Source organism: Triturus cristatus, chromosome 3_1 (assembly GCF_964204655.1).
Source record: "Triturus cristatus chromosome 3_1, aTriCri1.1, whole genome shotgun sequence".
NCBI lineage: Eukaryota > Metazoa > Chordata > Amphibia > Caudata > Salamandridae > Triturus > Triturus cristatus.
In genome coordinates this window covers 675395180-675419704 of record NC_140583.1, presented here as the reverse complement: position 1 = coordinate 675419704, position 24525 = coordinate 675395180, and the positions used below count along the sequence as shown (strand labels likewise).

Sequence of the window (24525 nt, the reverse complement as noted above, 5' to 3'; positions counted from 1 at the left end):
CATTTGTATAGAGATTGAACACCGTATGCAATGAGGGTTTCCCATATATTTGCGGTTGATTGTTAATGTGAACTGCACAACCCGTGAAGTGTATGGTATAGGGTCATTATGGCACAAAACCCATGTTTTCTATGCCTAAGGGAGTTGTTTCTGTGATTGCATTAATGATGCCTCATATTCTTCTTAGCTATTTTGTACTTACTTTCAGAGCTCTAATGCTATACCCGTTTATATAGCAATGTGAACAAAAGAAGCTTGGATGATTTCATCAATGATGTCATCAGTGATGTCATCAATATTGATTTTGAGATGTCATCAGTGATGTCATAGAACATGTCATGAGTGATGTAATATGTGACGTCATAAGCAGATGATGGGGAGCAAGATATAGTTAGCTCTGCTAGCTATAACTGGTACATTTCTGCGGTTTTTGTAGTTCAAAACGTTAATGTTGTCACTGAGAAATTCATCTAAATTCAGCGTTACTTTAACATATGTTTTTTTCAGTGAATTTGTAAGGTTTCTTTTTTTTAAATAAAAACAGATCTTTTTATTATACCTAACTATAACATTACTTTAACAGTTTTTTTAGGTGAATTTCTGGTTTTGTTCCCCGTAAAGTAATATTTTGTTATCATAAATAAAGCCAACCTCCGCCAGTGTGGGGAGGGACTGTCCTCTCTGCTAAGACCTCTCTCTTGGATGATGGGTGTACATAGTAAGGAGTGAAGAGGGACTGGCCTCTCCTTTCACACCTATCTCTCAGACGACGGTGTGCTTAGTAGAGTGTGTTGAGGAACTGGCCTCTCCACTGAGACCCCTCTCTTGGATTACAAGTGTGCATAGTAGGGTGTGTGGGAGGACTGGCTTCTCCACAGAGACCCCTTTGTCAGATGATGTACATACATAGTAGGATATATGGAGGTACTACCTCTCTGCTGAGACCTCTCTATGGAATGATGAGTGTGCATAGTAGGGTGAACAGAGACCCCTCTATTGGATAATTAGATAATTAGTGTGCATAGTAGGGTATGGGGGAGGTACAAGTCTCTCCTCTGAAACCTCTGTCTCGGATGACAGGTGAGCATAGTAGGGAGTGTGGAGGGACTAGCCTCTCTACTTAGACCTCTCTCTCAGATGACGGATGTGCCTAATAGGGTGTGTGGAGGGACTGACCTCTCCGGTGATACCCCTCTATTGTATGACGACTGTGCATAGCAGGTTATTGGAAGAGTCTTAACTCTACTCAGAGCTCTTCCAAAGCAGATGGGCATAAATAGCAGGCTCTGAATAACACCATCTCCGCTAAGACTCCTTCCTTCAGTAACAAGTGTGCATACCAGAGTGCATTTAAAGATCAGCTACTCCTTCCTACTTATCACAATCTCATAAGTGTCTCACAAGATTGTAATTTTTTTTGTTTAAGTATTAACATTTTGGCCATCACAGTTCTTATGTCTTATACACCTTCTCTCAATAATATATAGGGCACAATATGCATTTATACTAGTAGAGTGTTTTAACAACTCACCTACAATACCTAAACATTTCTTTTAAAACAATATACAATTACTTTTTTTGGAGTACTTATACCTTAGGGACCTCATGTCAAAATCTAGGGGGACAGGATACCTTTACTGTGGCCATTTAATTTCCAAACCTCCAACAGCCAGCCAATCAGAGCACTTTCTCTTGAGGGACTCGTGGGGCTTCTCGACCAATCACAGGACTCTAGTTTTGAATTTGTGGGACTCTCATGAGACTCTCGCGGACACAACCGTCCCAATATGAAATTATTGTTAACCCTTAATTTCTCAAAATCTCAGTCTCAATCTGTGTACCAAGATCTAGCTTCCTGCCAAATTTGGTGTAATTCCGTTCAACAGTTTTTGCTGTGGCCCGTCTTAAAGATGTCTATGGAAAATGCATGGGGATTTTACATTTTGGGACCCCCCTTTTTCTTAGTTCCCACTGGACGGATTACCCCAAAACCAGGAAGGAGTAATTATAGCTTGTGCCCTAAGTTACCTATAACGCACACCCTTGCCATACACTGCTAATTACCCCACATATTACATCACTCTTGAAATCTACTACGACATCATTGATAATATCACTGCATTGAACTAATTGATGAGAAAACTGTGCATTGTGGGGGGCGCGAGTTATAGTTAACTTAGGACATGTGTTATAGTTACTTGAGATAACTCTAACTGCCGAATTTCTATGGTTTTGTGTGTGTAAAATCTGAAACTAACTATAGCATCCCTTTAACCTCTGTTTAATTAGGAAATATATATATATTCTGCAACGCAGTACGGGCCACACCAACAGTGCTTTAAAAGATTCTTTATTTGAAGACCAACAGGCATTACGCGTTTTGAGTCCTATGACTCTTAATCATATGCCACTTGCTGTGAAGTCAGTGGGTTCGTTTGATTTTAAATAACGTAACTACTAAGACATTGAAAAAGGACAACCGTCCAGTCATCCAGATTTAAAGGGGCAGTTAATTTTTTCAGCAGCCAGGATTTGCAAGAGGAACTTTCCTTAGCACTTCGTGCTTGAGGTAATGGCTTTGAAAGGCAAACTACAGCTGTACAGAAACTCAGTGGTAGCGGGGCTTTACTTAGGTACACTGTGACCGAGCTATGGAACTGTCCTTTTAAAAGCAAGTGTTGCACTCGGCACACAGTGAAATAAGTGCTGTGTTGGCAAAATCGACTTTGAAAACCAGTAAAAAATGAAAAGGGTAGTTATGGAGCATTTTGGGAGTGGCAGTCCCGATAGGCGTGGCTAAGAACTAATAAAATCTGCAACGAAGGAACAAATCGATTTAAAATCAAACAAACCCACTGACTTCACAGCAAGTGGCATATGATTAAGAGTCGTAGCACTCGAAACGTGTAATGCCTGTTGGTCTTCAAATGAAGAATATATATATATCTATATCTAAATATGTGTATGTATGTATGTGTATGTATGTGTATATATATATGTATGTAAATCCAAACAGCTGTCTCCCACCTCCAACCGGCGAGGAAGAAGCACACGGACACCAACTCGTGCTTCACAGGTATTTAATGTTAATCAGCACCCACACAGCACGCCAAATATATATGTATGTATGTATGTGTATATGTATGTGTATATATATATATGTATGTATGTGTATATGTACGTATGTGTATATATATATATATATACTCACTGAAAAAAACATAGGTTTCAGGGGCGTTATAGTTAGCAGGACATTTCACTCGTACAAAACCATAGAAATTCCCCCATTATAGTTAGTTCAGCTAACTATAACTTGCGCCCCCGTAATGCACTGCTGATGACGTCACATATTACATCACTCATGACATGGTCAGTGACATCACTAATGACATCTCAAATGACATCACCGATGACATCACTGATGACATCATCCAGTGTCTGTGTGTTTCTGTAAAGTTTAAATAGGTTTATTATATATAGGGAAAGGCATATTGAAGAATGAGTGGGTGTATAAGTGTGTGAATGGATAATTTTGTTGGTGCATGACTGACTCTATAAGTGAGTGATTAAACGTGGCAGTGTTGCGAAAAAAACACGTTTGTTTATAGAGGCCACGGCACCAGTGATTTTCTTGTGAAAACGAATGACAATTGACTGGATCGCCGGAGTAGTGTGGATATATATATAGATACATATATATATATATATATATATATGTGTTTCACTTATCTTGTATATAATTACCTTGCGCTGTAATGTCATGCGTGGTAAAGATATATGCATGGTGAAGGCTTGTATTGCAAAGGCAATGTATGGTAAAGGCAATGCGTGGTAAAGGATGCTTGGTAAAGGCATGCGTTCTTCGGTGGTACATTGTATCTTTAATGCTATTTGTCTACCAGTAAGGTTCCTTCCTAGTGGAAAGGAGCGGAGATTGGGCATATATATAAAAGCAGGTGCCTGAGTCCCCTATCTTACTGTGGGCAAAATATTTTCCGAAACTGTGCTACCACAGATTAAGAGCATCCTAAATAAGCACATCATCTCCTCTACCAAGCAGAGCTTCACGAACTTGGAACAAATGATTAGCTTTATCTGCTTTACCTCTAGATAGAGGCCATCTATTCTTGCACTCTGTTGAAATGAGTGATGCTTTTTTTTTGCTGAACTGATCTTTATTGTGGAATTTCTGGGATACTTCAGGCTCTTGGGAATCAATTAACATATGGTACTATTGAGTAGAGCTTTTTGGGCCTTTTGCCAGTGAGACCGGTGTACGCTAGCGCTGTCTACTCGCCCCAACCTTTTCAATGTGTTTTTGAACTGCTTCATGTTAAGAGTGAGTACAGTTAGCCCAGGTGTCTCTAGGTAAAAGCATGCCCCAATCTTTGTTCTACTCACAATCTGCACCAGTATTTTTGTGACCTGTAAAGAATTTTACAAACTAACCTGTGTATTGAGTGGTCAGTTCATAAAATTATGAATCATAGAGGGTTGTAATCCGACCTACCCCATGAGTATTAGTGAGGTAGGTTGCAAATTACAACTCATTATGATTGTAGGACATAAACGAGATGGTAGCCTGCTAGGGTTATCAGACGTTCATGTCTGTGATCACTTTTTAAGAAAGTAAACTTAAATGTTTTTTAAATGTACTCCCTTTTCCTTGAATGAAAAAGGGCTTGATTTAGAAAAAGTTTACTTTTTTCAGAAGTTTATTTCAGACTTGGTAGTTGTACCCCTTGATCTCTGCCTACTCGCCATCACACCTTTTAAAATTCACATGGAAAGGGTCTCAAGGGCACCCGTTCCCTTTTGTAAATGCATTACCAACCCAATTCGGGAGTCTGTATTTTTTCAATATTTTATTACCCGTGGCTGTATTGCAGAAAGTGCCATAGGGGTACAATGGGCGTGTGCCCCCGGAGCACTTTGGTATTAAAGAAGGGGCCGTAGATGCTTGTACATGTAGCACCAGCACTATCTCAAGAGCAGGTTCCTTCATTTGCATGGGGGCATGGCTCTATGCAAATTAGGGAATTTCTTTACCTCTGGCCCATACTGTTTTATAGATGCAGGCACAAAGACAGAGAAGCAGTTAGGAGGCGCACTGAAAATTTACCACAAAAAGGTGGCACACTGTCAGTGCAACCCTTGATGGCAGCCCTCTAGAGTGGAGAAAGGGGGGTCCTATTGACCTCTCAGACATCCCCTTACAGTTGAGTGTAGTCACTAACTGCACCCGCCTGCAAGGGGATCTCTAATCCCTTTTGAAAGTGCAGTCGGGTTGCCGCCTGCACAGTGAACTACGCAGCAGCTTTGAAGCAGCTGCTCTGTGTTTCACTTGAATGCGCTTCCCCCAGAGCAGCACAGGTTTGCGGCTGCTCTGAGGGCATCGCATTCAACATTATAGGTCACACTTTACCTGTTTGCACATGGCACACCTGTTTGAAGGTGCGCGTTGTTCGAACGAGGAAAGTGCGCCCTTATCATAATACGGGCCCAGATTTGGGTTACAGAACATTGATACATATAACACTAATTTGGTATTTGAAAGGGATGGCCACAACATACCCCTTCCAAATAATTTGGTAGCATGTTGCAATCCCATTTTAGGATTCCATAATAGTTTACCGACTGCTAAAATAGGACTTGTACATAAGAAAAAGCATTTTTGCAGTCAGGAACTCCGAATCGGATAATTTGTGCAAAAATGCTCTGTGCATCTGGTCCTTATTTCTTATTTTTTGATTGGGGATTGTACTCTTCACAACAACAAATGCACAGTGGACGAATTCCACGAATCAATATAAACATTCTACCTGCATATCTGATGAGTTATCATAGGAGCCGTTGATATACTTTTTTAGATCGAATCCTTCCAGACAGCGCAGCGTTCTGATTTGCTAACAACATCTTGGGGACATTCTGAAAGCTTCACCTGGAATGCAATTCACTCATTGCTTACCATTGTCTTTGTGGTTTGTAACTCACATTTGCTTGCTTTCTGTTTAATGGCTTTATTCGTTTTAGGCTGTCCAGCTTGAGTTTGTCCCGTCCCTTGCACAAATTCAATTTAATTTATTCTTCCACCAGTACTGAAGTTCTGTAAACAGGCATTTAAACCTGGTTCTTATATTGTCACATTTGCTGTGCCTCAGAGATAGAGGTTAAAGTCAGACGCTGTCGTCGAGGGAGATTGGTGTTTACTTTTCTTTCTCTGACTTCAAAGTGAGAGGATTTATGTGACAATCATGCTGGCTTCTTGGGGGTACCTTATAGGGATGGGTGATGAATTCCATCCCACCGGCAGAGTTTGTGAAGTGTTGCCCACTCCGTGCAGAGTTCCGAAAATCTTTGCAAAGTGGCGCAGAGTTTTTTCTCCCACATGGTTCACCAAAGTTATATCATGCGCTAGACCCCTCTTGGCGAGAGTTCTCAACACAGGGTGGTCACAGCAGGTCGCTACTACTTGCGCTGAGAAACCTGCCGCCTGAGCAGATAGAAGCTGCGCCCTCTTGCGCTGAGTGCTGCGCCGTTCATGCTGATTTTACAGTGCAGAGCAAACTCCCGGTGCAAAAATCAGCACGAGAACCGCACTTGCTGCACTCCGGCGCTCGCGGAACTCTGTGGAGTGAGGCAGAACCACCAAACTCCTCCCAGACATAATGCTGTGCGATTTTCTAGCACAAAATAGAATGTAAAGATCTGTAAATGAGCTGTACAGGTACTACAGAATATTGAAAGCACAAATGAAGCACATTTTCTGGTAATTCTGAAGTATGGTGGAAACAAATATTTTAATACAATAAAAACAAATCAATACACTAGGTGAAGATGTGTTTACTGTAATGGCAGTGCACTAGCACACCATGCATATTCCACTTTATCTCACTCCACTCCACTCTGCACCACTCTACACCACTGCGCTCTACTCTTCACCACTCCACACAACGCCTCTCTACTCTACACCACTCTACTCTATTCCAATTCACTCTACAGCACACCACTCTATTATGCACCACTGGAGTCTATTCCAATTTACTCTAAGCCACTCTAATCAACTCTGCACCACTGCACTCTACGACACTGCACTCTATGCCAATTCGCTCTAAACCACTCTAATCTACTCTGCACCACTGCTCTCTATGACACTGCACTCTATGCCGCTTCACTCTTCTCCACTTCACTCTACTCTGAAACAATCTACTCTACGCCACTCTATTTAAGTCTGAGCCATGTCACTCTATACCACGCCATTCCACTGCAATCTATCCTGTGCCCCTCCACTGCACTCTACCTTGCTGCTTTCCACCGCACTGAACTCCACCCCACTTCACTCTAAGCCACTATACTATATGCCAATCTACTCTGCACCACTCTCTGCCACTGCACTGTAGACTAATGCACTCTACGCCACTGTATACCACTGCACTCTGACACTCTACTCCACAACACTTCACTCTCTGCCACTGAACTCTGCGCCACTCTACTCTGACCCCCTCTACTCTGCCACTGCACTCTACTATGCACCACTCTAATCTACTGTGCACCACTGCACTATATGACACTGCACTTTACGCCACTTCACTCTTTGCCTTTCTATTCTGCATCACTTTACTCCATGCCAGTGCACTCTACCCCACTCTACTCTGCACCCTTGCTCTCTTTGCCATTGCACTACTGTACTCTGCACCACTCTAGTATAAGTCACTGCATTCTACTCCACTGCACTCTACTCCACTGCATTCTCCAACACTACACTCTGCAAGACTGCACTCTCCGCTATTGAACTCGACATTCTACTATATGCCACTGCAATCTCTGTCACGGCTCTCTACACCACTGCACTGTGTACCACTCAACTCTGTACCACTCTACTGCACTCTACACCAATGCACTCTACGCCACTACACACAACGCCACTACACGTTACATTACTCTACACCACTCTAATCTGTTATGCACCACTTTACTTCATGACACTGTACTTGACACCACTCTACTGTATGCCCCTGCACTCTACACCACTCTAGCCTACACCTCTGCACTCTACCCTGCACCACTCTACGCCACTTCACTCTACTCAGAAACAATCTATTCTACGCCACTGCACTCCACTCTGTGCCACGTTACATCACTACACTCTACACCAATGGACTCTGCACCACTTTACTCAAAACCAATGCACTACATGCCAGCCTACTCTGCACCACTGTACTTTACACTAATTTACTCCAGCCCGCTCTACGACACTCCACTCCACAATACTCCTCTCTGACGCTCTACTCCACTCTGTGACATTCTACTCAACTCTATGCCACTCTACGACACTACTCCACTCTACAACACTCAATACACCTCCCTCCATGCCACTTCATGCCACTTTACTCCACTCGATTCCACAACACGCTACTCTACTCCATTGTATTCCTCTTAACTCTACTCTACACCACTCAACTCTACAACACTCTACTCCACGACAAGCTGCTCCGTTCTACGTACCTCTGCAAAACTCTACGCAACACTCTCTATTCCACTCCACTCTGCCCTACAACATTCTACAACCCCCTATGCCACTCCACTCTTCAACACTCTACTACACTCTGGCACTCTTCGCCACTCCACTCTACTCCACTCTGTGCCCTTCCACTCTACGACACTCTACTCCCTCCACGAGACTCCATAACACTCTGCACCACTCTACTCTATTCCATTCCATGACACTCCACTTCCACTCTACACCACTCCACGACTCTCTACGCCACTCCATAACACTCCAAGCTATTCCATTTTATGACACTCCACTCCCCTTAATTCCACTAACTTTTAGCCATCCTAAACATAAGCCACACTGGTGTACAACATGACAAAGACCTATTGGCTTTGCCAACGCTTGTTTTGTTCTGTTTTTCTTTTTAAATCTCAGTTGAAGATAACGATGGTTGAGGCCTATCTTTTTAAGATATAAAATTAGGAGGGTTAGTAACGACTAATTGATGAGCTGTGAACTATTTATGATGAGTTTAATGGAGTTAGAATGGTTGAGAGATATATCTGCGTAAAACTTAATGCAAGGCTTCTGTGGCTATGGGTGGAGAGGGGGTCATATGTGTTGTTACGGTGTGTTCTCTCTTTTCAAGTGCAGCTAGGTTTAGCTGTATGTAGATTTTCGTGTTTCATATTGCAATGAATCAAGAGCCACACAGACCATGTAATACACATGGTTCCTATCACAGTTACGAAGGCTGTCAGAAAACGCAGTGGCGTGTGCACCTAACATATTCATATTTCACAGTTTGATAAGTTAATTATTGTATTCCTTTCTTTAAACAGGCTGCAGTTTCCAACATTTGTTGCGCTGACAGTAAATCTTCTGTGCATCCCGGCAGTACTGGTTTACATCCCACCCCGGACGGTGCCAGATGAACGCGGGACCCAAGCGAGTAAGTGTGGGGGAGGCAGTGATGCGGTGTGGAGTCTGGTCGAAGCTTTTATCGGTGTGCTGTTACTGCAGTAGGTGTGTGCTTGACAGAGGTGCCGAGGGATATACAATGGTTGTTCAAGAGGGGGGCGCAATGCGCAGGAAGCACACATACATATTTTCTGTATTTCATTATGCATATTGTATAGTTGTGGGGGGAGATGGAGGAAAGCTCTTCACTAGCAGTCCTCACACACAGCTTTGATTAGCGGATTCACACTCTTCCAGAGCAGTGAACAGGACGAGCCAGTGTGACCTTCCCAGTGTGCACCTCTGCATACTGACGCTGTCCCTGCGCGGTACACAGCAGTGGTGAGGCGCTCCCTCATTCCTTTGATATTTACAATATCAAGACCCGTACACTTTCGACTGTAATTCATGCAGTGTTAGATATTTTCCTCTTATCTTTCAGCTCAGTGAAGTAATCCTGTAACCGTGCCACGCTTTACCATGCTTTCCTCTTTATCTTAAAGTGTTGTCTTAGCAGACATTGGATGCAGCCCTCCCAGTACATCAACAAAGCCGGCTCTCAGTGGAACCACAACAAAACCCCTCATGGGCTGGAAGCAAACCAGAGTAAACCTGTCACCACAGCGCCTCTGTGTGCGCGAGATAAATTATACTGCACGCGGCCCATGCTTGATCCCTTCATCTGCTAAAATATTGCCGTGTACTAGATAAACACATCCTTCCTGTGCGCAGGAACATAAAATGAGCGTGATAAGCTGATCTTAGTAATACAGCACACGGTGAGATCTGATACCAGCCAGGACAAACACCACATTTCATAATAAAACAACCCTGTTGCCAAAAAACAAAGCCACACAGGGTAGCAACATCAGTGAAGAGAGAGGGTAATCTCTCCCACCATCCGGCCCCTTTGAACCATGCACTACACATTTCTTATCCCACCCGTGCCAAGCCAAGCTACCCTACACCAACGATACCCATCACCAGCTACAATACTGAGCGGTTTACTCATGCCAAGGGATTTCTTGTTTGGTGGAGCACAAATCGTTGCTGTTGGCAGCCTCTTTAACCTGAAAAGCCTACATTTCCCAAAGCCTAGTATAGCTGTAGATAGTGGGTTAAATCTCTTCTTAGATCATGGATGTTCTGCACAGAAATCTGCAAACCTTTTCTTTAGAATGATCCCTTCTGAGGAGTCGATTCCAATGTCGGTCGGCAGGGCTCCGAATCGGATTCGGGTTTGCTGAATCCGATCCAGAGCCCTCGTTTCTGACCAATTTGGACACACTTCCGAACAACCAAGTTCGATGCCTGGAAACCGTTAGGGCTGTCCGACTCGGTTCCAAAAAGCATTTGGACAGGTCAACCCTTTCTGGAGCCGATTCGTGCAGCTCTATGGACTCGGTTTCCGAGCAAGTGAGTACGATGACCGGACAGCCTTTCCGATTCAGTTTGCCTGGAACAAAACGGCTATCAGAATCGGTATTTGGGAGCCTGTAGAAGGCCCCCCTTCACCTGGGGCCCTCCGAATCGGGCCCATGGGGGTACCCATGGGACCCCCCTTCCCAACCATGCACAGTGTGGAAGGCACCATGGGGTGCCCACCACAGGGTTTACGAATTTCCCTACCCACCCCTTTCTTCAATGGGAGCCTATATTCACATTCGGAACACAGGCTCCCATTGGAGTCAATTGGATTTGAGACCAAATCATATCCGGATGCATACGGATGCATCCAAATCGCTCAGTCGTACTCCCCTGATCCGAGTTGTACGGAAAGTATTTCAGAACCGATTCGGTCGGTATGCTTTTGGAACGAGATCAGAATCGGGCCGTGATGAGTATCCACCTACAAATAACACTGCTGGAAGTGTCTGGCAAGTTATGCGCAGAAAGGATTTTACTCCATTTACAAAGTTGGGCTCACAAAAAAATGATCCTCCCGAGAGAACAGGCAGGTTTCAGACTGAAATGTGTCATACTTGACAATATTGCAATCATTCAAGCAATTACTGAAAAATATGTACAGACAAGGAGGTAGTTTGTATAGCTTTCATAGATTATTCTGCAGCATTTAGACTGACTCTTTGAAACAAATTAACGTCTCTTGGCATTACCCAATGTTTGTTGAATCTAATAGTAGCACTACACACTTTGACCTAGTGTAAAGTGCTGCTGGGAGGAAACCAGGGTCTTTCTACAAATGTAGATTCAAATAATGGGCTAAAACAGGGGTGCTTGTTTGCCCCTAAGTTGTTTTCTTTGTACGTCTACAATCTACCAGCAGGCCTCGCATCAGTAAAGGGGACCCCCCCAAGAGTTGGTGGTGAAAAAATAAGCTGGTTACTATACGCGGAGGATAAAGTGCCACTAGACCTTACCCCCAAATGCCTACAAGAGTCTAGATCACTTTATCTACTCCAATCCTATGCAGATGAAATCTAAAAATAAAGATTTCCAAAAGCAAAATACTTACATTCAAAGGAAAGCCTTGTTTAAAGCCAATACATTTTAGCAAGTACTCGAGGAAAGAAAAGAAAAACGAAACTGGTCAAAAATGATTTCTACTTGGGGAAGACATTCAGTCCTAGTCTACTGGAGAAGGATCATGTCTCTCACCTTAGCTCCAAAGCGTGGAGTCAGCAAACAGCCTGAGGAGGTTCTATATTGGTCACAGAGGAGACACTTTGCCACACTCCTTTTGTTTTGCCTAAAATTTCTGCCCCGTCTGTGGTATGCAATGGAGATTGTGGGAACTGATCATTGATCTTTCATGAACACTATCGAGGGTAAAATTCTCCATAAACGTTGTGGGTTGAACTGCTTATTCTCTGTAAGTGCGCTTCGTTTGGAAATTGGCCTAACCCGCACACGTGTTGTGCCTGATGGCTATCATCCGCTGAGGTTATCGTTTACTTCACTCTGAGGGCGCCTTAAGAAAGCTGCTCTGTAGAGACATATTCATAGAGCAGCTACCAGAGAGCATCTTCAGGGAAACTTTACCACTGCCCTAGATCTATTTAAATTAAAGCAAGACCCACTAGGGCCCTGTCTCGTCTGGAATTAAAGGCTTTCCTTAAGGGCTCAAGGCCGGAGTTAAGCATGCAATTAGATATGGCCCGGTGCTTTGCCCCGATTAGATAGGAATGGATCCGATCCTCGTGCACTATAAAACAAATGCAGCCTAATTTGCGTTGGAATATATGGCACAAAGTTTGCTTATTAAACTTCAAATGCTGCCATTAAGGAGTGTGACTGGAGCTTGGGATATCAAGAGAAATGAAAGATTTCGCCCCCTATCCTCAAAAGGAATCCAGGACCTAGATCGTGCAGTTTTCGTCTGCCCAGTGTTATATTTGCAACAACTAAAGTTTTTAAAACCATTATTTATATACAGTGAGATTTCCATTGTACATAAAGCACATAGCCTTTTATATAATCCACCAAATTAAATTGTATTGCAAAATATTTTATTTTTTAATACTTTTTAAATTTATATCAAGGTTGCACAATATGCTGTTTTCAGTCTACAAATGTATTTTATACTGATGAATTCAACCAAATTAAATGATATATTATGATGCTTGTCATTTTAAGATTCTTGTTTTGCAACCTGGTTAGAAGGGTTATTTATTTTTGTGACTATGCAATCTTTTTATATTGTGGCCTCAGATTTGGGACCCAAATCAATAAAAAACTAATTTTTCCATGCTGTGTGTTGGTGCTACAGCATGGACTTGGTCAACAGGCTACTCTCCACAAACTAGCCTTTTTAGGTAATGGAAACTTTGCTCGGTTGCCTCCCTGATTAAAATATCAACTTCTTCCTGGGTACACTTAAGCTTCCTCTGTCTAGTACTCTCCTGAGTATACCCTACTTGTTGCTGTTTGACCTCCTGGCTTTAACCTTCTTCCTGACTTGCCATAACTTTTAATAAATCTACACCAAGGTGTCTTGTTCTCTTCACAGCACTGTTTTAAGGTTGAGAGAGGTTTGAGTGGTATGCGCTCAATTGTTTATTTCATATAAGAGATGACAATTTCCTATAAAATACTATAGACCTTCAGATCTTTCTCACTTTATACCGTTCTCAATATATCCTCTACCTCAACTCTCTGACTCATCTCAAACATCTTTCTACTACTCTTTCCAATTCACTACCCTATCTCTCCCACTATATCTCTATCAATATATCCTCTATCTCCACTCTCTCATTCATCCAAAAGCCCATACCACTAGCATGATCCCAAAATAACCCTTTCCAGAGTCATCCCTGCTCTACCCCTCCTTGCATCATCTCATACCTCTTTTACTATTCTGATACCCAAAATAAGCTTTTCTAAACCTTTCACTCTGACTCTTCCCCCTCCATCTCCCTTGTACTCATCCCAAGCCTCCTCCTACTGCTAAGAGCTCCAAAACATCCCTCTGCTATCCTTTTCTATCCAAATATTAGGCTTACATGTCCACCACTCAAATTAATTTCATATTTGACTATACTAATTCACCACTAATCATTTATGGGTTCCGGAGCAGCGTGCTACTTGCCGAAAAAGTGCTTCAACACCTCTTCAAGGGTAGCAAGCGCAATACAAATGCAAACCTTTTTCTCTCTTCTATCCCTCCGCTATCATTCTCAATCCAAATAACTGACTAACATATCCACCACTCACATTACTTTCATATTTCCCTATACTAATTCACCACTAATCCTTTGTGGGTTCCGGAGTAGCGTGCTACTCGCAGAAAGTGTGCTTCAACACCTCATCAGGGGTAACAAATGCTATATAAATACAAATCTTTTTCCCTCTTCTATCCCCCCACCATCCTTCTCAATCTAAATAACAGACTAACATATCCACCACTCAAATTACTTTAGTTTTTCACTATACTAATTCACCACTAATCCTTTATGGGTTCCAGAGTAGCGTGCTACTCTGCGAAATAGCGCTACCACGCCTCGTCGGGGGTAGAAAGCTCTATATAAATGCAATTACAATGCAATACAATATCCAATAAATCAGCACCTGCTTGAGATGTAGATTGGGGCATCCTCAAAATGGTGACATCAAGTACACCTACCATTGATGACTCTCCGCAAGATGCTAATGTGGCACACCTAACAGGGCACCTTCTTTCACTGCTCTGTGTGCAATGGCCACACCACTCCAGAAACCTGATGAGTCACCTGCCTATGTCTCATGCCACTTAAGAAGGCAGGCCAATCACCAATCATGTACCACCTTTGTCCTTCTGAAACGCCAGTCTCTTCACACTTTGCAGCTGCCTCCTCTTCATTGGCTCACTACATTTTACTTTTTGGTTGCTTAACTTGAGATGCCAATGCCACTTACTACTCACTTCTTCTGTTCGTCTAATCACTAGTCATTTTTGGTTCCTACTTAAACGTCACCTAGCTGTCGTTTTCAGTTTGTATATTTTTTACCTCAATCATGATGATGATAGTAAGAACAACAACAATAATAATAATAATTATAGACTATTATTAGAGATAGTAAAATTATCATAATTATTATTATTAGAAATGTTAACATTCCTACTGATATTAGCATTGGTGTGATAAAAATCCTAATAACTTCCAGAAAACCCCAGTTTTGAAGTGGAAATTAAATACAGTTCGCTTAAAGATCCTTGTGAGAGGAGACCATAGAGTAGTTAAAAGGGCTAGTGGGGCACTTGACCGTCTTCGCATCAAGCCCCACACCTGGGCACCAGACAGTACCTATGCATCCGTGGTGGCAGAATGGGGGTTTTAGCCTATCTCTTCACCACATATGTCGAAAATATTAAACCATAGAAATCCCAGTTTCCCAAAATCTAAAGACCCAACATTTGTTTTGCACAGAATATCCTGCAAATAGGAAAAATATGCCTCAAACACAGCTACCTTTTACTATCCACTTGGAATAGTTGCAACATTTCATCCCGGGGTCAGCATTTCTGACATCTAAAGACCCTGGGGAATTAGGGTGGTGTGACTTGTCTGGATCCTAGCATGTTTACTTTCTCTGTGTGTCCCACAAATGTCCGAACCATACCTAATGCATGCAGTGTCCTCTCTCTTTCCTTGAAGAATTGCTGCAACAGTTTGGGGTTGTATGGCAGCCAGGGAACACTTTCAAACCTAGGCTTTTCTGAAACCTAGTGACCCAGGGAAATCCAGGGTGGTGTGGCTTGCTTGAATATCAGTACATTTTCATATCCAGAATACCTGAGAATGTTGCAGTATTGGTCAAACAAACACAATTTCCCCATATTTATGTCACAGAAATCTGAGGCTGATGTCTTGCCACCCTGCATTCCGATACTTCTGTCGATAAAAAACACTACCCCCCACCCCCTTCCCCATGTGTGGTGGCCCTAACCCATGCCATGGGAGCAGACTAAAACTGTTCTTCTATGAAGATCACTTTGACTCTACATTGATGTCTCATGATCTAAGTTTTGACTTGTTCTTGTCGTGGGAGATAGGCTCACCCACATAAGTGGGGTATGATTTTCATCAGAAGTATGGAAACTCTGGATGACAGGACTTTTGTCCATTCCTGGAGATTTCAGAATTTTCAATCATTGAAATATGAGAAAATCTGTGATTTTAGTAGACAATTGGGCCATAGTTATTAAAGTTTTGTGTCACCCTTGTGCAATGTAAGGTAATACAAGGGTGACACAAAACCTAAATGAGATTTACTAAGCCGTGCAAGGCCACTTTGCGTGGCCCTGCAGTGCTTGGTAAATCTGGAGTAACGCAAAGGAAGTGCAAGTTATTGCCTTCTATTACTCTGCCCATGGGAGGCGTTCCATGGGTAGAGTGTGGGTGTTCGCATTCATCCACCCATGGATTGTGGCGCATTCCAGATTTACCATGAGTGGTTGACCTGGAAATGCATCAAAATGCTATGCCTTCCCAAGAAAGGGTAATCCAGGAGAAATATTTTGTATTTCTCCTAATTATTTCCTCTTTCTACATGTGCTGCAGTTTACAGCACATGTAGAAAGAAGAAAAAGCCGTAAAGGATTGTTTTTGTGCAGGAAGGATTACCTGCACAAAAACAATCCTGCCTGCAACAACAGGGACCCTTGCACCATGGTGCATGCGTTGGCACTAGGCAGCAAAAATCGCTCCAGTGCAAATCTTGAGAGATATGGCACATTCCTGTCCTCTCCCTTTCTCGCAGCACAGGGCAGTAGGTACTTTGCTGCTTTGCGTTGCGTGAAAAATTGATAAATATGACCCTCGGTGTTTGCAAAGGGCATTCGGGGTCAGAAAAGTTATTGGGATCCATGCAACAACACCACCCTGGACTTCCACGTTTATCTAGTTTTCATAAATGTCTGTGGTTGCTAGGTTTCACTACTTCTCTGGGTGTCTAATTTTCAGAAAATGTATGGGATTGGTTGGTCCCATGCATTCCAGTGATGTTTGATCCAAGTGTCACAGCTACCCACTTCCACAGCAAGAGTAAAATTCGAAGAGAAACTCTTGACGACTCCACATTGCATTTTGGGGCCTTTCCTGTTATAGGTGATAATCCCATCCACACAATCATGACAATTTTTTGTCAGGGAAGTGTGGGAACACAGAATAGTAGAATATTTGGTATTAGCTATATAGTTTCTCTCAGTTGGTGGCTTTCAAATGTAAATCAGTGTGCAAAAAAGAACACAGTTTGCAAAAAGACCTTGAAATCACATGATATTATGGGAAACCTTATATTCTTTGGCACCTTTAAAAACCCCATTGCTTTCCTTCACACCTCTTTTACATTCATTAGAGTTTACCTTACGAACTGATGCATTTTCATACGTGTTGAAAAATCATTGCAAGCTGCTGCTAGGTTGATGGCTCTGAGTATCTCGTGCTTTTGGCCAGTCAACAAACAGGGAAGATGTACTAACATTTTGCGCTGAGTTATGCAAACGGGTGAAAAATGTTTATTTAGATTTTCCAGTGTAAGATTAGTTTTGTGCTGGAAAGTTGCCTGAAGGTAAAGCAAATCAGGACTTTGCACTGTTTTGCATTACCCAGCATCAGCGGGACATTCCATGGATGATACACTGGGTTCCCATGCAACTACCCATGGTTTTTGATGCCAAGCCTAACTACTAGCAATGGTAGACCGGGTTTTACGCCAAACATTAACACCTCTTTGAGGCAGGTGTTAAAATGGAGTAATTATTTTATTTCTCAAAAATGTTCTAACTGAAACTTTGCAGGGAGGAGCCTAGCGCGCAACCAAGATGGCCACGTAGGTGCGAGGCTCCCGAGGACCTCCACGAACTCCTACATCTATCCTGTCCTCATCCTGATTTGGTTGAGGGGACTTTGTTTGTGAACCTGAGCCGAGGTGGTGCCCGTTTTCCGTTTTCGAATCGGACCCCGGGTGCCGTGATGGGCTTCGCTTGAAGTTTGCGGCCTGCTTCTCCTCTGACCCCGGACTTGAGTTGAGGGGCGATCCAGTGGTGAAGTGAATAACAACGGCGGGACGAGCCTGGCGGGGCGCGCACCCCTCACTTTCACTTTCGCTTTCGAGCCCTCTCGCCATCATCACAAGTGGGATCTCGGCTCTTTCGCGGAGTGTGGTGGTTGGCTCACTGGGAGACCCTGCCTACTCTGCGGGGACCCGTTCCGCCTTCCTGAGGCGACCTCTGGGGTCTTCGGCCTCGATTGTTCGCCCCCCGTCGCTGGACTCGTGTGTGCACGGATTACAGGGCGATGGCGATGAAGCAGGATGGAGAGAGGCTGAAGGCCAAATCGGCCCGGCGTGGTGCCTCCACCCAGGCCAACGTTATGGATCGCTACACCCTGCCGAAAGGTTCTCCCGGCGGGTCGCATAAGTCTCCGGAGCGGCCCGCGGATGCCCCGGATTTGCCAACGGACCTGACCTTGCAGGATATCATGGGCGCCATAGCGGAGATGAAGACCTCGGTGGGTCAACAGTTTGACACCCTGGCGCACAAACTTGACGCGGTTCTCATCGATGTCAACCTTGTTAGGGCTGATCTTTCCAAGACAAATGATAGGGTTGACTCTTTGGCCCTCACCGCGTCGGGCCTCACGACTGAGGTGGCTGCCCTCCAAACGGAGGTACGTCGGCTCCGGCAGGCCAGTGCTCTCACGGATCGGCGACTGGAGGATTCCGAGAGTAGGGCCCGGAGGAACAACGTCCGCATTATCGGAGTGCCTGAGGGATTGGAGGATTCGGCTGCGGATCTCTTTGTGGAGGACTTGATGTCCGACACGGGTCGCGGTACGTGTGTGGCACGCGGCAAACTCGGCGATGGGGTGGAAGGATCGGTTGACCCGGGCGACGCCATTGTATGCTTCTGAGCGATTGGGTTGTTTGTGGACGACGAAAGGCTTTGAGAAGTGGGACACGATCGGCATTAGCAGGGTAGGGGATCTCTGGACGAAGGGGGGATTTAAAACGTTTGATGTGCTGAAAGCGGAGTACCAATTGCATGACAGGGAGTACTTTCGGTATGCGCAGGTTCGTCATGCGTTGCTCTCCGTATTCCCGGAGGTCGCGTCCATCCCGGAGTGCTCCCCATTGGAAGATAGAGTACTAGATGGGTATGTGCCGGATAGCACTATTTCATTAATCTATAAAAAGCTCGTCAATGATCGCTCGGGGCTGCTGGCCGCCCTTCGTGAGGCATGGGTCGCTGATGGATTGGAGCTGGATGACGAGGATTGGGTGTCTGCGGTGGCCTCCCCGAAAGAGGTGGCCATACCGGCCCGCCTTCGGTTCGTCCAGCTCAAGATACTCCACAGGGTGTATGTTACGGGTCCTGGCCTGATGCGTATGGGATATGCGGTGGATGGGATGTGTAAGCGTGGGTGTGGTATGATTGGGACCTTCCTCCATGTTTTGTGGGAATGTCCGGAGGTGACTCGGTTCTGGCGTGGCGTGCATGCACTATTGCAGGCGGTCACGCATGTTGCATTGTTCCCCGAGGTGAGGAGGTGTTTGTTGAATGTTTGGGAGCCGACTGATTACACGGTGGCGCAAACGTGGTGGGTGACATTGGGATATATGGTGGCCAAGCGTGACATAGCACAATTGTGGGGCTCCCAGAGGTCACCCACGATTTCGGTGTGGAAGGAAAATATGGATTGGTGTATGTTCCGAGAAAAGACTGTGTATGTGGCGAGAGGCAAGCCTGGGAAATGGGTAAAGGTGTGGGGCCCCTGGAACTCCTATCGTGGCGGAATTTGCGCCCCGCCCCTAACGCGTGACTCTGCTGAGGCCCTGTCTCCCTAGTCTGCGCATCTCCATGATTCTGTGTTATCGGGATACCTTTGTCTCTGCCCCCTGCCCTTCCCCCCCCTCCTTCCATTGTAGTTTGGTAGGCCCCTCCCGAGGGGAGCGCATAATGTCACCTGGACTTTTGCCGCCTTGTGGGTTTGTTTCTTTTTTCATTTAAAATGAAACCGTCATTTGGGATGTCAAGGCCTATAGCCGCAAATGATATTTCGGATCCTTGGGACCTACACTGCTTGCTGCTTGTGTTTATATCTATATGTTTATGACCTTATTGTTTACTAGCGGCCGGCCCGGAGGTTGTAGGCCCGTACCTGTATATCTATTGAAATTTGTAATAAAGGTTTCAAAAAAAAAAAAAAAATGTTCTAACTTTGCATTTGTGCTGCACTGTACAGCATACATTCAAAATGGGAAAAGTTGTAAAGTTTGTCTTAGTTTAGTGTTTTATATTGGAAGGGTAACCTTCCAGTAAAATCCTATGCTAGACATCACGCAGACACCTTTGTACTATGGTAAAAAGGTGTGTTTGTGGCACTAGGCACCCTGGTTTTAGGCCAGCGCTATGTAAGACAGCATAAGTGGTTATCGTAGTAGATATGGCACTGTCCTGCTGTCTCCCTCTCATGCAATGTAAATTTGGTTGCTCCACTGCGCTGCATGACAACTTCGTACATCGTCTAAAAAAATTATTTTTTAACTCCTTTGTTTGTTCCTGAAAGCTGTGATGAGGGTGATCTTGGCACAGCAAACATTTTGTTGTAGCCATGTTTCATAAAAAATGGCCCCTCCCTTCTTGTACAACACTTTTCCCCATTTATACTGAATATTTTTTATGAAAAAAAACATGCAGGCATTACTGCATGCTGGCCAAAATGCCAAAAATGGCTCAGGACTGGGAGGAAAAACCTCTGCACTTAAGGATGTACAGAAAAGAAGGCAGGATGCATGTTTGTGTAAGAAGAATATATGAAAGAATCAATTTTTTTGACTAGTGTGCTAATTATTATAGGCAATACGTGCTAAGGTTAGAAAAAAGATAACATCGCAATACGGTGGTAATGGGGCTTTACAAGAGACCTTCAAAGTCAAGGCATCCTTGAAAAGAATCATCAACTGTGCTTGGATGGAGAGTAAGAAGAGAATCCAACTTCTGTCTGTGGTCAAGAAACAATTATGTAGGGGGCAACATGCACATGATAGTAGGAACTCTAAAGGGGTGTTATGGGGATGCTCAAAAGAAGAAGTGTGATTACCAAATTATAACAAGCATTGGCATAGCCAATAGGTCTCGCCTTTGGGACCTTATAAGTGTTTAGCCATGCAACAGTTGCATAACTAAATGCTTATAAGGTCCCAAAAGCGAGACCTATTGGCTATGCCAAGCAGCCCTGCGGCCGCGAAAGTGAAAGTGATTGCGATCACGATCAAACATCAAAGCGGCCGTGCGGCCACGAAAGTGAAAGTAATCACGGTAAAGCGCAGCGCGCGCACCCGCGCACATGCACTGTAGCTCTAGGCTGGCCTGGTAGCACTTTTTGGAGCCCTCTCATGCGCTGGGTCAGGCGAGACCTAAAAAATGTCCCTGGAAGCTAAAGAAGGTGCCAAGACTTCTCAGTGACACAGAGGACCAATATGACAGTCTTCCACACAGAAGACAACAGTACATTGTACAGTCTTTTAAAAGCTCCTTTTCCAAATAGTGATTTCACTGCATATGTAGGTTTGAGTGCAGTGTACCCATGAGGAAGTGTCCTGAAGCACAGCCGGCACTGTCACTTCGACCCCCAACTGCTTTAAAATGACAGTAGATCACTACTACCAGTTAATCAGAAATGTCACATTGGATTATGCATTTACATGTTACTGTGTTTTCCCCGTTTCTCCTATATTGTTTTTTATATTAACTTTATAAATAATCCATTTTTATTTATTTTTCCATGTTGTAATGGAATCATCAAATATACAATCCACCAAATGAAGCGCTTGCCAGGTCAGCACAGTTCGGACCACATATTCTTGACTCATTCATGAAAGTCTTATTTCCAAACTTGAGGGATCATCTATAAAATGTTGAAATGTTCAATTTTGGCATTTTATTTTTGTTGCTTCTCCTTGCTTTCTCTACCTCCAGGCTTGTCCCACTAAGCCATATACCTTCCCTAATGTCCAAACAGGCGTTTGCAGTCAAAAGGAATCCATTTTATTAATATTTTAGAGTGTTTGATGATGCATCTGTTTCTTTTAATTGGTTAAACTGCATTTTCCTCGCCCACTACAGCTTCCACATTTAGGGCCTGAAGTGGTTAGGGCAGTTCGCGATACAACATGTGATAACTACACAACGACTGGTTTGTGAACTGCCCTTCATTTAGTAATGCAACCGATGCACTAATCAGTCGCACGGCAATATGGATATTCGCAGGAGGTAACAGAATCTCTCACCCCATTAATTTTAGGGAGCCAGGAGGCATTTTGTGACCCTGAGAGAGGCAGCAGACATAGAGGTAAAGCCCTTAAAGGAATAGAAGACCACCATCCCTGCGTTCGCTTTCCCTGCCTAGAACCATTTCTTTTTAAGGAGTTTCTTTAAAAGAAATCCAGGCCATGATGTCATGAAGAGGGGAATGTTGTATCCCCCACCCAGAGCAATAAACATAGGAGAAGCTGTCCCCTTTGTAAATCAGATTCCACCCCAAGCCTCTCAAGTACTAATAGATACTAAATGAGAAGACATTTTGCAGATAATTCTGGGCAGAGTAGCAATCCAGTATGTACTTTCTACACCCTACCACATGTATACTGCTATACTCATTACATTTAAAGAAATATGCAAATATATTGCTAAGATTGATTCACTGAGAAAGAACAATACGTGATATCAGGAACTGTGTGGCCATGTATTCTTGTGAAGGCGGTTTAATAGACTCTATTATCTATAAGTCATGGCAGAACTGAAATCAATCTTTACCGTCTGTCCTTTGTCACTCTAGACCAAATGACTTATTCATTGGGATATCGGAGCGACCTTCATGTGGCACCTTCAATAGTCCCTCTAAAACTATCTATCAATGCTAGTACCTCCATGCTACTCCTCATACTACAAGGTACCACAGGTCATCAACTGTGCTCTATATCCCAAATTTAAAGCACTGTAGAGTAAATCCCAAAGTTATCTGCGTTCCACCTGTCTATTCTAGTTACCATGAAGGTACATATCGGTTATCGGATGCCCCACTCATTGTGGACGTCCTCTCTTCTTCTCTACAGTATCCTCAGATGTATGTAAATCAAGCTATTTATGATCCCTCCTTGGCAATATATTTCTCCCATTCTGAAGCCTCTCCTCCTCCAAAAGACATGGGGAACCAATGGGAATATATGTATATCACCACCTTGACCACATGTTTCTTAAAACACAATAGCCGCCTGCTGTCACCTCCCAAGGTTTGTTTATATCCGCATCCTTATTTCCAGTATCTGTAAGAGCACAGGTGTGGCATCTCCTCTGTTGTATGATAAGAAGTACATTCAATATACAATAAAGGTGTGTTGTGATTATATGCTCGAGGCAGTAGGTGTTTTTGCAGAGGTGTAGTTATGGCTTCAAGATAATTAGCTTTTTAGATTGATGAGCATTGCTTGTGAAACTGATTACTGGGTCAGTCCAATTTTAATGCAAACAATTAACCTGAGCATGTTAAACTAAGCAGCAATCTTGTAGGGTTGTTTACTAATGAATATGGAACCAATGTGGCCAGCGCCCAAATCTGTGCACTGACAAGAAACTATATACAATTAAGGTATCAACTTTGTATTTTTTTTCTCAGATCCGTCAAAGCCAAGCAGTGTTTTTAACATCAGAGAAATAACGCGATTGATGAGGTTACCTGGAGTTACGCCAATTTTCACAGTCAAGCTTTTATCAGGACTTCCAGTTGGTAAGTAAAATTTTTTCTTTTATTTGGCATGTTTTGTATAAGGCTGTCACAAGTATGCATAACTAATACAGAGGCACGAAAGAGCAGATATTACTGCACAAAATCCTATGTGGGCAGAGTTGGCCATGCTCGAAGACGGTGTTGGTTAGGTGTTGGTGCTAGGTCGACCTCCTGATGAACAGGTGCTGTCAAGGGTTGCATTAAGGGGCCTGAACTGATATGGAACCTGGAAATTTCTTCAATTTTTGCAGTGATTCCACCAGGCAGCGGACCCAGCTCTTGCACTTCCCAATGGGAACACAGCGGAAGAACAGCCTTACAGCTGTACAAATGGTAGAGTAGTCTGAAACAGAGTGTGCTGTCTTGGAGCATGGCATCTGGTGAGTCTCATAAATGCAATTTTGTGGGTTAGTGGCGGGGCGTGAGGCCAGATCTTGGGGGGGCCCACAGTTCAACTGAAACTGTGGGGCACCAGATGCCTGGACTTTGTGGACAAGACCATAAGATTGCTATGTGCCTGTGACAGACTGAGGTGGCAGGATCCTTGTGTGGTGGAGAAGGTTTTCCGAACCCTCAGAGTGGCATAGTCCAATAGGCTTTGATGCAGTGATCAAGGGGAAGAGTTATCTAGAGTGTGATGGAGTGGAACTCTTAGCCGCAGGTGTCAAGACTTTGATTGATTCTACAATACCTATTACAGAAACTTTGTCATGGTGCTATGGGCGAAAGAGAGCATGATGGACAAAAGAGGTAAGCAGTTAAGGGCAAAGGTTCTCCAAGCCCTAGACTCACAAAGAAGGCACTGCATAGGTAATTATTCTAATTAGGTGAGCTTTATGAAGG

At 43.8% G+C, this 24525-nt stretch overlaps 1 protein-coding gene across 6 annotated transcripts in view; it reads left to right on the top strand.

Moving 5' to 3' along the window:
- The window catches only part of SLC67A1 (solute carrier family 67 member 1), a 937984-nt gene that overhangs the window by 564561 nt on the left and 348898 nt on the right, over positions 1-24525 (top strand). For all 6 annotated transcript variants that reach the window (XM_085644744.1, XM_085644747.1, XM_085644745.1 and 3 more), the window contains exons 6-7: positions 9337-9446; positions 23572-23682. In XM_085644744.1, the coding sequence (XP_085500870.1) occupies positions 9337-9446; positions 23572-23682 (221 nt within the window). The remainder of the gene's footprint in view (positions 1-9336; positions 9447-23571; positions 23683-24525) is intronic.